This window comes from Struthio camelus, chromosome 16 (assembly GCF_040807025.1).
Source record: "Struthio camelus isolate bStrCam1 chromosome 16, bStrCam1.hap1, whole genome shotgun sequence".
In the NCBI taxonomy this organism is placed as follows: Eukaryota; Metazoa; Chordata; class Aves; order Struthioniformes; family Struthionidae; genus Struthio; species Struthio camelus.
The window spans coordinates 22,384,284-22,398,065 of record NC_090957.1 but is presented as its reverse complement, the minus strand read 5'-3'; the positions used below and the strand labels follow the sequence as shown (position 1 = coordinate 22,398,065).

Genomic DNA, 13,782 nt, shown 5'->3' with positions numbered 1-13,782 from the left:
CAAAGAATTTGACATTTTGCACATTGCTTCTGGGGTGTCAACAGCCCCCTGAAATCGATGGCTGCAGGAATCATCTTGACAATTCGATCCTGCAGACTTATTAAAGCCTTACCAAGGAGTCACTCGCAGAAATAAAGAATTTCAGAACCCACACCGAGTAATGAGAGAGCTCTGACTACAGCTTGCACTGTTTGTCCTCTGCTGACCAGAGGGACTTGAGTGGCAGTTCAAAACAAGACACTCCAATGTAGCTGTTCTGTTTGTAAAAGCAATGAATGTCCACTTAGAAAAATAGTAGCCAACCGGATCTGTACAGATTCCAGATCTTCAAATCTTTAGCAGCAATCCCTCTGGGTAACTTACCAACATGGAAGAAACTTCACACCAGCGTAGAGCCTAGCAGAAAGTGGGGAACCAGCCAAAACTTGCATTCCTGTGGCCAATCTCCAATGAAGAAATGCTCCCTATTCAACAACAACAAAAAAGCACTACAAACTCTTGAATAAGAAAATGTGAAGAGTTCATTCTAAAGGAGTTGTACTAAGGTTAGCTTTATCTAACAGTCCAGTACAAATATGATCTGTTGTCTTGTTATTTAAGAGATGTGGTGCAGTAAATAATTGTGTGGCAAGTCAATTTGCCAGTCCATGCCTCTGTTTCCTCCTTTATCAAGTACAGGCACGGGAATCAATATTTCTTTACTGTGCAGAGCTTATTTCAAGCTTGCCTTCAGTGTGCCATCCGAAGTACGTTCTGTGATACGGAACAAACCAAAAAAGGCTTCACAAAAAGAACAAGTGACTGCATACTAGAAAATTAGAGTGAAAGATACTGAAGCACCCTCTTCATTGTCATGAAGGGCAACTACATAGGCAGAAAAAAATATTGCGTGAGGGTAAGACGACACCTACATTCAGAGAAGGAGGCAGAAAAGTTGTGCAATGCATAGTCAAGGTAGAGGAAGGGGAGAGCATGACTGCATGAAATGGGGGAGGAGAGCAGTAACGATGCAGGCTGCGGCTGGGCGCTGCTCTCAAAGGGTTCAGCATGCTCCAGCAGAGAGAAGCACAGAAAATTATGTTCGATTTGGCAAGTCTTCCAGCAGTTCTCTGCCCCCCTCAAATCCATGCATACAGCTCAGATACATTTGGTACTGCCTGGATCAGAGTGTGCTACAGGAACAGCAGCTCTTTCACATAATTTGCCCATGAACTTCCTCATCAGTGTGCCAAGGGGCTGAAAGGAGGACAAAGCTTTGGCCGCTTGCTTTCCGGAACTAGTCTGACAGGCAGGCAAAAGGAAGCTGCAGAGAGACCATCATGCTTACAAAGCCTCCAGCAGAAGGAGTTTCAGAGGGTTCAAAAAGAGCATTCAAACAAAAACCTCCCACAGCCTGAAATTCAGCTCACGGTAATTGAACACTAACTGCAGGCCTTCAAGGAAAAAAAATCCTTCCCTCTAGCCAGTACTGCTCTGAATATAGCAGAGTCCAGTGCAGTATTTACAAGACTGAGATATGTGGTTTCATAGCCTTTGACTACTGCTTTAAAGGCAGTAGGTGAAAATGGCTTTTGGTTGCATATACCATTTGGAAGCTGGAGCTTGTAGCAGGCTTTTGGGCTAAATTCTCGTATCTTGTCATTGAATAGTATCTTGCTCTTACAGAGTTCTTCTCGGTAGTAAATTTCAAATCACTTCACAAAGGAAGTCAAATCTTTGTGTTACAAGGAGACCTAGGAATGGAGTGGTGACATGAAGTGGAACTGGGAGTAGAATCAAGTCTCTTATATCTTAACCTCTTTCACTGGTTACCAGCCCCTATTGCTCCCATTTGCTGCTGCATGTACCATTTTCTACCCTAATAAACACAGGAATTTTAAAGCATTTCAAGAACAGTAACCAAGCGAGTTTCAGAACAGCCTTAAGACTTTTGTTCCCATTCTAGATCGTTACACCAAAGCCTGAGGGTGTGTCGATAATCTTTTCTAATTATCACAATAAAATGTGGCAGAGATGGGAGGAGAATTCCGATTTCTCAAGGACATGATGCAGCAACAGAGCCGAGCCCACCTAGCAGCTTGCTGCCGCTGACTAGAGAAGGTCCCATCCCTGTCAACTTGCCCTGGATTTCTTGTTGCTTCCCAGCCACTGCCTCTGGAGACTGCTGGAGTCCTCCCTCAACTTACTGAACTGGCAGAAGACTAACTCCATGAAGAAAGCAGAATGTTTTCTGGTGAGTTAGTGAGCTGAATAGATGCAATGAAGTGTCCAGCGAGCACCAGAGCCAGTATAAGAGGCTGGGCCAGTTACGCCTGGGGTGGGAACAGTGATGGCTGGGACAGTAATGGCTGCTCCTTTCAGAGGCAGCAAGTTTGTAGATGATCTTAGCAGTGCTACCACATGCAGAGCCTTGCGATCTTCCCTCTTGTACAAGAGATACTAGAAAAAATGTCATTTCCATGCAATGAGAGCACTCACAAGTAGGACACTGCCAAAGACTAGACAAAGGCTGACATGTGTTGTTTGGGTTAGTGGACAGGGACTAGAAGTCGTCCCTTGGGGAAGCAGGAATTCCAGAATCATCAGGCTAGGTGGAAAAATTGGAAACATTTTAACATAGTCTGGCTCATTCCCATTAAACTGCTTTTTTGACATCTCATCTGCTGCAAGCCAACAACCCCAGCTGCTGCTGTTATCTCAGGATAGGAGTGTTCTGTGGCAAGAAGGCTTTACAGGTAGCAGTTGATTAATTTAGTTACAGATATAAATATTTTCCACCTCTAATTCAAATGCTGGCCAACCACACAATGACAAACTTATTTGCCTGTGTAAAAGCAGTCTGTCTGACCTAGATAACTGCTATCCCCTGTCAGGACAAAAATGCTTCTCACAATCTCTTTTAAGTTATTAGTGTTGCAAACTCCATGCAACACCTAGAGATACAAAATGTTAACAAAATTATATTAAGGATGGACTGTAAGAACTCTGATACTTGACACTGAGAAACAAAAGCCAAACAACTGACCCTGAGACATGCTAGGATTTAGCAGAAAAAGATCATTCTTCTACCCAGGCTTTTGAAGATCACATTTAAAAAAACAACCAGTTCAGAACTTACCTCTGTGTGAAGCTTGACTTGAAAAGATGCCTAAAAGAGGTCTTGTACAATAATGTTATGCACTGGAAGGTTTACACAGAATTTTAATAGAAAGAGTTATTACTGGCATTCAGCAAACAACATTGTTTCGTTACCTTCTGTTTTCCCTGCAGTCAGTACTTTCACAGCCACAGCCAGTCCGCTGTGTTGCTGTAGGAGTATCCTTCCACTAAGTTCCCAGTGGAGCATCTGATATTTTTCCAAGAAAAGCTTTTGAGACTCTGAACGAACAGTTCTTTCAGTACAATCCCTGTGCTCAACAACTTTTTACATAAAAGCCCTCATTATGAATTTTGAGTCAGTGGGGTTTTCTTAGCGTGTGATCAGGCTTTCTTGCCCTAGAATTGGTATTTCCCATACAGGTTGCATGAAGCCCTAAAGCACATTCAAACGCTGCACAGGCTAATGCCTACAAAAGGAAAACCAAAACAAAATCACATTAAAATTTTGATTTGTAATTGGCAACTCTGTAATCCTCTCCTTTAGCTGCCATCTCATTAACATATTTGTTCAAAAGCCTTTTCTCTGCTTCATTACATAATTTGTACTACAAAAAATCCAAAAAAACCCCAGCAATTATTCCCGGGTCTAGATAATGGGTTATTGGGCTTATTTTTTCTTCTTTTATTTTTCCCAGAGGAAAAAAACGGGGGACAGAAGGAGCTTTTATGCTTGCAGAATGAACCACATCGACCTGACAGCCAAATTCTGAGTAACACCTGGGACATCTGTAGTATGTGGCATTACAATACATTATGCAAATACTACTGAATGATTTTTCCCAGTGACTTTGTAAAGTAGAAGAACTAATGTTATTGTCCCCATTCTACAGACTGAGATGGTCAGTTCATCTCCTGTATGTCATTATACTCCACCTTGCTTGGTCTATTACATCAAGGAGCAGCTCATCACTTTGCACTGCCATAAATCCGTTGTAATCTGCTGTAGTAGCAGATATGGAAATTTCTAGGCCTTCCATCAGAAAATTCGGAATATACTGGTACTAGCATTGAAACAAAGACATGAAATTCTGTTCCTGTTTCTCCCTTGCTTGCAATTCTTCATAAATTCCCTCTTTAGAAAAAAGTAGGGCTGTATGGCCTCTCATATCCCTAACCAATAAGGCCAGTTCATGACACGGTCCCTCTCCCACAGCCAAGGGGGGCTTGCAGCCGGGACTTGTGGCTGACTCTGGGCTGGGCTGAGGGATGACTTCTGCAGACCCACCTGGAATCCAGCGGCAGGCAGGGCCCGCTGCACCCGCGGCCTCTGGCGGTGAGTCAGTCAGTCCCAACCACCACCAGATTTGTCTGGGGAGAAAGGGCAAAGGTGGTTAACGCAGGCGGGAGGTTTCTCCTTGCTCGCACCCAGACATCCTGAGGTGGCCTGAGGGTCACGGGGGGGAGCAGCAGGGCCCAGGTGTCCCCGGGTCAAGGCTGAGCAGCCATGCGGCGGGCGCAACAATGCGAGGATGGAGGACGCACGCTGGGCTCCCGCCCAGCGGCGAGGGCGGGTGACTATGCCCTCTGCTGCAGCCGTCTTTCCGCATGACACGGGCCTCGTCCTCAGCAGGGGGGCCAGCGTCACCCCAGGGAGACCAGGGCGCCATGGGGGTTTTGGGAGGCCGGACGCTACCGTGGCTGCCACAGCGGAGGTGGCTGCTGCGCGCCCCTTCCCTCCCTCCCCGCTGCCAACCAGGGCGCAGCAAGGGCCCCGCGGCGCCCGCCCGGGCGGCTGAGATAACAATGGCCGTGGTGACACGGCGGGCGGCCGCGGGGCGGTGGCAGGCAGAGCCCGCTGCGCGCGGGCGGCCTCCCGGCGCCGGGCTGCCTCGCTGACCGCAGCGCCCGAGGCGGGCGGCTTCGCTCTGGCGGGCGTTCAGGGTGCGCCCTCCCCCTCGCGCCGGTCTGGTAGAGTACGACGTCGCCTCGCCAGTAAAACGTCGTCCAAGAGGAGCTGGTGGCGGGGGGCGGCGGCCCTGGGCGGCTCCCCTGCAGTGGGGCGGCCGCCCGCCCGGGGCGCCGGCGGGGAGGGGAGGCCGAGGCCTGGCGGCTCCCCGTGGCCTGGCCGAGCGTCGGCGGGGGAGAGGGCGTCCCGCCGCCTCTGGCGCCGGAGCTGCGGCCTGCGCGGCTGGGCCGCCACAGCCCCCGCGGAGGGGCGGCGGTGCCCCATGCTGGGGAGACCCCAGCTGGCCCCTCTGCTGGGGCCGGGCCGGGGAAACACCTTCCCTAAGGGGCAGCACTGAACTGCCTTGCTGCTACCCCAACCAGTTACCGTAATTAAGCTTGTCTGGGAAAGGCGGGAAGAGGCACCCTAGAGATCCTCTGAGGATTAGCAAACTAATCTGTGTGGGGAACTCAAGGTGAAAACGTTAGTTTTTTGTCTGTCAATGCTGCTGTTTCTCCTTTAAAAAAATTTTTGGCTAAGCAGCTGTTTGGGGTAAGCTTAACTGCAACAGACACTTTCAGTTTCATTTTTTTTTTTTACTCTCAGTTCTTGAAGAAACAAAGCTGAGAAGGATAAAGGGAAAAATTATGACTGAAGAGAGCAGGTTCTGCAAAAACTGGTAAGAGATCTCTCCATCTCCACTCCTACAAAGCGTGGGGGTCTCAGGAGTTTGCTAAGATTTTCCCTGCTTGCCTTAATGGAGAGACGGGGCAGGGGTAAGACAGGAGGGAGGGTACCTGCTGGGAGAGATGTAAGTTAGGCTAGCTACTGAGCCCTAAACAAAAAGATTTTTAGTTATTTTCACATTTCAAAGTTGCTGTTTTCTTGGTGCTTTCCTGTGGAGAGGTTTCTTCCATAGCCTTCTTCCATGCTGGAGGGTAGAAAGGCCATGTTCTCTTTTTACATAACATCACTGAGTGACCCTACCAAACCTTGCAGCTGCCTCAGTTTTCCCTCATGGCTAATGTTCCTTTCTGTTGCTGTGTTTGCAGCTAAGTGGCAAAATATTCGAGTTTTCAGGGTAATTGGCCATCTCTCACTAGAAAAAAAGTCTGAAGGGGGCTGTGAGAGATCACCTAGCCTGGTGCATCTCAACTAGTAGCTTGTAGGCCGTTAGGCGAGTTATAGGAAGGAAGACTGAAGCAGTGCAATTAAAAGCAGAGTCAAACCAGACAAGGCTAAACACAGCAAGGAAACAAAGAATCTGAGTTAAAATTAAACTAATAAGTAAAGCTTAGCTTGAATTTTATTTGATCACAAAAACCCCACCGTTCAACTTTGTCCAAAGAGGGCCTGTGGATTTCTTTCTAAAAGATTATAGGGGATCCTTTGAGTAAAACACTTGTTTAACACTGATAAGATTCCTGGGCAGAACCTACTGTGCCTAAAACACTTCTGACAGATGTCTCTCATGAGTTCTTAAAAACTCTCTGGTAACAGAGATTACACATCCCCACAGGAAATCCATTCTAGCGTTCATCCATCCTCATCGTGAGAAGCCTCTCTCTCATGATGTCTAAAGCAGGTTTCCTTGCTGCAACCTGTCTTCCCTGAGAAAATTAGAAGAGTTCATTGCTTACCTCTCTCCCTGGGGCTTTCTTGCTGTGTCTGCTCTGTTTTGGTGCTGAGCTGTTCCTAATCACGTGGCCTCATGCTGGCTATTCCCTCCATGTTGAGAGGTCAGCAAATGTGCTGGGCAGGCTGGTTCTGTGACCCAGTCATGATGTCAAGGTCTGTAACAGGACTAGCACAGACAGCCCAAATGACATCAGCTGCTCTGCCTCCCACCTCTTCGCAGGAGCCAAGCTAAACTGTACATATCCTTTCAGGCAGGTTTCTGCTCTTGCAGGCCAGTGAGGTTGCACAGCTCACCTTCAGCCACCAGGCCCTAATGACTTGTCTTATGTCAACCATTGGGACCTCCTGCCAGAGCGTCCCAGGCCCATTGCAGTAAAGGGTTTGAAGTGACAGGGACACACCTCACCTCCTGTTGCCCCAGACATAGATGTTTTTGGGCCTGAAGTAGTGAAGCAAACATCCTAAGGCAAGTCTCATGGGATCAGAGCAGGCCCTGCAGGCAGAGGAAGCCTGGGAATCAGTTGGGGGGGGGGGGGGGGTCAGCCATCCTGAAGCTGTTTCAAGGGGGGCAATAGCAGTTTTACACTGCTGGAAATCCACACTTGGAAGCTCTTCAGAAGGTCTCACTCAAGCTCTGTTAAATTGTATCTCAGTCCTAGCCAATGTCATAAACGCATCAGTTATTAAAATCAAACAACCGATTCCTGTATAGACTATGTGGCTCTTCCTGAACCCATTGAGCATGGTGACAACATCTCTGTGCCTTTCAGCCGAGAGAGGGCGTTCATGAGAACAGAGCAGGTCCTTGGCTGGACTACCTTATAATTGGTCAACTGGGAGCCAAAGAGCTGTAAATCTTGGGATGGTTCAGATGACATCCAGAAACGTCTCCATTTACAGAGAGGGACCCCTCTTTTTTTGCAGCTATGAACAATGTAGGCAACAGCTGTGGCTCTTCCTGAAACAAAATTTGGACCCATATACCAGGAGCCTGTAGCAGCTGCCCTGTCCCTTTCAGAAGGGCCCCCAGTAATATCGCAGAACCTCAGTAGCAGAGCTCAGTCATCCTACCTAATGAGACATTTAGAGAATGAGAACTACAAATATTTATTCCTACTTTTCAGGGACAAACCAGTTGAGTTTTAACCAGTTCATTCACTCCTTTCCATTTTTGTACTTGGTAGTAAACGAGATGTGTCTGCTGCCAATTTCTCCCTCCACGAGGCCCACTGCCTGCGGTTTCTCACTCTCTGTCCAGAATGTGATGAACCCGTTGCCCAAAAGGATATGAATGACCATCAAACAGAAGCACACAAGCAGGTAAGGTATGCTCCGCTTTCTTCGGGTTTTTCTTGCAAATACCAAAAAGCTCTGCCAGTCCTGTTGTATGTTCATGGTACAGTGATCTATATTAAATATTTGAACTTCCATAATTGTTTAACCAGAAAATCTGTAAGGGTCTAATGTAACCGTTCAGTCCTGTGTACAGCATCTTTTGATCTTATTGCACACTCAGCTTCAGGGAATATAGCTCCCCCAGTAATACAATTACAGATCAGACATGAATACATGCTACTACTGCTTGTAAATTAGCCAGAGCATGCAGTACAAGTTTATGCCACCTATCACTATTGTGTGAGCTCTGTGTCAGTCATAGAGGGATGAACAGTGCCTGCTCCACTGTAAAGTTAGATGATGCAGACAAAGATGGACAGTACCTGATCTGACATAAACTTTGCTTGTACAAACTTACAACTTAAAAACAAAAAAAACCAGAAGTGAACTGGCAGAGTAAGCTGATTGGCCCTTCATGTAGCAAGTTCATGGCTTTTTTAATCTAGCATTAGGAACCCTGCAAGTAGAGGTCCTATTTTGAAGCCTGAATACATAGGCATGATTTTTTATTCTGTCTTACTGGTTTAACTAGTAAGTGTTGAGGTTTAACTTTCAAGTTAAACCTCAGGCAAAATTTTGAATACTCACTTTGTATTTCACATGGGGAGCTTTCAAAATTGGATCCCTGCACAGAATGACAGCTTCCTGTAGAATCATCAGGTGTGGATTTTCCTCAAAATCTCAACAACATAGCTCAGGTCTGATTTGTCAGTGACTGGGATTAAAACAATCAGGAGCTCATCACAGCAGCTTGAATTTATATTGCCATATGAAAGCACTAACCATCCTGCCATGCTCCCAATGAACTGCTCTATGCTGCACTTGCAGGTCAGATGTAATCTTTGTCACCAGAGTATGCAGCAGTACCAGCTGGAGTGTCACAAGGTAAGTACAGAGTGCGATATTTGTCATCCTCTAGGCTGACCCCTTTGACCAGCCACCAAGAGTCAAACTAATGCAGGCAACAGCAAAAATGTATAAATCCCTGCCTCCTGTCCTGGACCATCAGACAAACTTCTTAACAATGGCATTGTTTTGGCATATCTTTTAACCCCCTGTAAATAAGTATATCCTGTGGTGGTTATCCATCCAGTCCTGCTGTGATATGCTGTTTTAGGAAATAATCTATTACTTTCTCATCCTTGGTTCCTCAGGCTGCTGTTTGAGAACTTCCCAAAGACATTTCTGTCCTGCCCCCAAACTCATATTACCTGCTTTTCTAAAGGTGAGGTTACACAAAGTGAGAGTCCTCCCTCACGCAGGAACCTTGCACAAGAATTGTCATGGGTGTGAGGCCAGGGAAACAGCTAAGGAAGAGATACACAAAGGAACTGGCAGCAGTTGGGAAGCGAGAACAGCCTGTCCATTCTAGATTTAGTCTAACAATTTCAAGGAACCAAAGCAGTGAACACACAGCAGCCTTCACCTTATTCTGGTAGCTAGGTATTGGAATTTTCTAGGTGGGCTTATGCTCTGTTGCTAACCTGTACTGATGCAACACATCTTTACTGGTGTTGATTCTCATTTTGCCTTGTATTGCCCACATTCTCCTAACGTAAAGCTATCCTACACAGGCCAACTCCATGCCTTCATTTGGCTGTGCAGATACATTCTTAAACAGTCACTCATTCCTCTCGCCTAATGCCCTCTTTTACTATTGATGGAAAGTTCACAGTAATTTCCTTTGTTCGCATGCAGGCCAAGGAATGCCATGAACGAGCAACAAAATGCAAGATCTGTGAGCTGGAAATGCCCTTCAACAAGCTGCAGGAACACCTGAATACCTGTGCCAGCCGAACAGAGCGGTGTTGGGGATGTAACAAATATGTCATGTACAAAGACCAAAACAAACACAAAGATATCTGTCAGAAAAGTGGTCCATCCAACCGTAAGGATGTGAACTTTCAAACCAATGAAGCATCTACTCACGCAACATTAACTTATCCAATCACTGGTAACCAGAATTCCTCACTGTCATGTACAGGCTCACCTCTGTTAAAGCTCAATGACAATTCTCTTGCCTTCTCTACAGCCCTCAGTAATTTAGCCTGGAAAGGACTGTTGTTTAACCAACCGCAGTGAAAGGGACAAATGTTGTTTTCAGTTACGCTTGTTATTTTAAAGTCAAGTGATTCCACCAGCTTCAGGATTCAAATATCCTGAAGTTTAAAGGAAAGAATGTTGGGTTGGTTGAGTGGTGCCAACAGCAGAAGGTACTCCCAGGTCTAATTCCTTCTCAGTCAGTGGAATTAGCATCCTATCCTTCTCTAGCATCAGTGACCATAAGGTGGGTTTGAGCAGACTGTCTAGGTGACCTATGTGAGTACTGTTTCTCTCCATTTTCTCCTCCTGAAGGTAACAGTGACAATCTTTGTTTGAAGTGCAATAAGTCATTCCCAGATGATCAGTACTCCCAGCATCTGGTAAGTAGATTTGAAGCTGCATCAGAGAACAGTTAATTTCTTAATTTCTAGTCAGGTTATTTCTTTGAAAAGCTGTACGTTATATAAGAAAGGACAGTGTGTTTTGGCTCTTCAAACTTTGGTTTCCTGATGCAACATTTTCAGCTGCAGCATTCCTGTGAGATCATCTTCACTGCCCCTCCCCATGATTCATGCCTGTCTCAAACCACAATACACTCCACAGTTGGGTGCCATGCCATCCTTCACTTTGTTATTGTTTTCTTTTTACAGAATAAATGCAGCGCACCCCATACGCTGACCAAGGGTCTTGCTGGCCAGAAAACTTCAAAACCCAGCACTGACCTTCCTCAGTCTTCTTCCTCCCTGGCTCTCTCTTCCACTTCTGAGAACGCAATGGCATGGAAAGACATCCGTCCCAAAGGGAAAGAAAGGGACCAGCCGTTGACCTCCAAAACCTTGCTCAAACCTCCGAAGAACAAAAAGAGGCTCAGCTTTCCCTCCCCCACAAGGGGTGGGCTTTCCAAATCACCTCAAGCTCTTAAAGATACCCTGTCTTATGACATGATGGTGACCTGTGCTCACTGCAACATTCTCCTGCCACTTCCAACCCTTCGGAAACATGAGGTGAGAAGTGACACCTTGGACTGTCTCCTATGTGCTTGAATGAGGGGCATACCTACAGAGTCACTACCCACCACCTGGGGTCCCAGGGCCTATTCCAAATTCCAGAGCTACATATGAAACATTGGCTGCAGCTACATCCTCTCTGTAAATCATGGAATTGCCTAATTCCATTAGCTATTTATGCTCGCATCCGTACAGACTAGCTCCGTTACCTACAGTCTGTCTCAGTCCTAGGAAAGAGGAATGACTGGAGCCATCAATTTTAAGATCAAATCCTAGAAAGTCTTCAGCACTCTCCTTATTTTCTATAGGCTGATATTGTTCCTTTAAAAAGATACCATTGATTCTATCTCAGCTGCATCAGAGATGGAACTCTGGATAAGTTTCAATCCCAATACAGGGGCCCACTTGTCCCGTTACTGAATATAGTGTTAAACTCTCCTCTAATATGATTGTTATTTATTTGTCAGATCAAGTGTCTACGTTTGACATCTTTACAAAACGCTAGGATGAACCCAAAATCAAGTCATGGAAAAGAAGGTATTGCAGAAATTCTGTCATCCAGAATTTTTCTGTATTGGGTGAATTGGAACAATGGGATATTTTGTAGAGGAAGTGCATCTAGAAGAACTAACATTCTGAAAACTACAGAGGTCTTTGGTATTCCAACATGCTGGGTTCCCATGAGGTAGTTGGAAAGACTCAGTAGACAGTTTTTGTAACAAAGCAGTAAAAAAGGCTAGATTTTCCATTTGATAATTGAATTAAGAGCTGGTTCAAGTCAAGATAATAAAAAACACAATTTTTGGCTTCCTCAGCATTTTTTCTCAAAATGAAAGAACAAGTATGAAGAATGCATTTAAACAAGTTGGAAATGAAAAGATAACTTATCTCTAAAAGATTGTATGTTCGCAGCATAAACTACTCACAGAAAATCATGTCTGATCACACTTAATCCAAAAAATACCTTTTTCAGTCAATTTTTTAAGCAGGCATTGCTTCAAAACCAGTACATTCCTCACTCTGACTCACGCGTGTACACACACAAAAACACATACCATACCTCTCAAATTGTGCTAGTATGAACAGGGCAGTACCAGCCCCACTGCAAGTGGAGATCAGCACAAAAATTTCACAGAACAGCCATTCTGTTCTGGGTTTGTCTGTTCGAATGCTGAATGTAGGTTTACAAAATAGTTTCAGAAGACAAGAAGTAAAATTCATCTTTTCTTTGTAGTAAAAATTATGTATTCAATAGAAGCATTGATTTAGTTATTCAGGACAACACTTCTAGCAGAGCTTGCACTGATCCACAGGTACTAGGTAACTCTTTCCTCCCACTGTCCCTCCCAAGGCTGTGAGTCTCATCAATTCTCCCTTTGCTAATATCTTTTGCTTTGATCCTAAGCAGTATCCTTTCCTCTCAGCCCAATTAAATGAAACTCAAAGCAGTTGTTCTCAATTTGTGCTTATCTCCCTGATTCAGTAAAAGAATACCTTTACTTCTCCCTGTAAAATATTCGTCTCCTGCTAAAATAAAGACAACAAGCACCGCAGTGCACAGTGGAGGGTTTGTCTAGTTTTGAAGTGCAGGATGACTCAAATAAGTACATGGTAACTACATGGATTATTTGACTTGCATTGTTTCTTTAGACTGTTCTACTTAATGATGACAGAGACAGGAAGGCTGTAAAACTGAATGTCTCTTTAACAAGACTGATAACTGGACTTTGTTTGTTTTACAGAAGACTCCTTTTAGGACACTCGTGCTTAAACCTGGAAATAAAGATGCATCTTCAGAATGAAGCTTCAGCTCGACTTTAGCAAAAGGCACTGGAAGTACACTAGCTTTATTGACAAAAAAATAAAAGAGACTCACTACTCTGGATGAAGAACAAAAAGTGGTTCTGACTTTTATTCCTTATTAAGGGAGGCATTTAACAGATTTCATCAGAAAACTCTAAGAATAATGGGGCTCAACAGATGTTATTTCAAATATTTCTGTGCAAGCTTGCAAGACATGCATTCCACCTCACTGCAGCAGGGAGAACAGCTTATTTTAAAATGTTTTTGTGAGGGGAGGGAAGGAAATGAACAACTCAAAATTACTTGTCATGTTGAGCATCTGCCCTTGCTGTCACTGAGTGCTGAGACCTTAATGTGTCTTAAGGCATCACCTAGTCAAATTTGAAAACATTAAGTTCTGCTCTCCACTTCAGTGGGAATTTCACCACTGAACCTAGGCCTGGCCCAAACAGCTTAGCCTCAGGAGATTGCAGACACATCCAGGGACAACTAAGGGTGTTCACCTGATAGAAAATGGTCCAAATGGAAGCTCAAAGAGCCTCATGGTGGAAGAGGTAAACATGTAGAGTGAGTGGGTGCTGTCTCGTGTACATTAGCAAAGCAGCATTTGGAATGGCATCTTCCAGCCATAAGCACTGAGTTGCATGTTAACAGAGCAGTTATAAGGAGCCTTTTTCCTCTCATCCACCTTTAGCAGTGTTTAATCTTACATACGGGTGGCTGAAACTGATGTGCATGCTGAACTGTGATTTGACTAACACCTCACGTATCAGATCCAAGCTTGTTGCTCTCTGCATCATTTAAGCACAAAGCCTGGATGCAAAGTTAGGCTGAGTTTGAGAACGCTCTCAG

The 13,782-nt window shown here is 45.1% G+C and overlaps 1 protein-coding gene across 3 annotated transcripts; it reads left to right on the top strand.

Annotated features, from left to right (window-relative positions):
• Nucleotides 1-2,038: 2,038 nt before the first annotated feature.
• XAF1 (XIAP associated factor 1) lies at nucleotides 2,039-13,014 on the top strand. 3 transcript variants are annotated; one of them, XM_009680880.2, is made up of 9 exons: nucleotides 2,039-2,233; nucleotides 5,651-5,723; nucleotides 7,867-8,002; nucleotides 8,906-8,962; nucleotides 9,776-10,031; nucleotides 10,433-10,500; nucleotides 10,771-11,124; nucleotides 11,595-11,664; nucleotides 12,870-13,014. In XM_009680880.2, exons 1-9 carry the CDS (start codon nucleotides 2,224-2,226, stop codon nucleotides 12,881-12,883), a joined length of 1,038 nt encoding a protein of 345 aa, XP_009679175.1. In that variant the 5' UTR covers nucleotides 2,039-2,223; the 3' UTR covers nucleotides 12,884-13,014. The 3 variants fall into 3 exon arrangements, with proteins under 3 accessions (XP_009679175.1, XP_068765929.1, XP_068765930.1); XM_068909828.1 differs by lacking the exon at nucleotides 2,039-2,233 and adding an exon at nucleotides 5,353-5,519; XM_068909829.1 differs by lacking the exon at nucleotides 2,039-2,233 and adding an exon at nucleotides 5,509-5,527.
• Nucleotides 13,015-13,782: the final 768 nt, after the last annotated feature.

Excerpts from the sequence above, each read along its gene's own strand:
- XAF1 (XM_009680880.2), top strand. Across the intron at positions 8,963-9,775 it reads ACCAGCTGGAGTGTCACAAG|GCCAAGGAATGCCATGAACG; the intron begins GTAAGTACAGAG and ends GTTCGCATGCAG. Across the intron at positions 10,501-10,770 it reads ATCAGTACTCCCAGCATCTG|AATAAATGCAGCGCACCCCA; the intron begins GTAAGTAGATTT and ends TTCTTTTTACAG.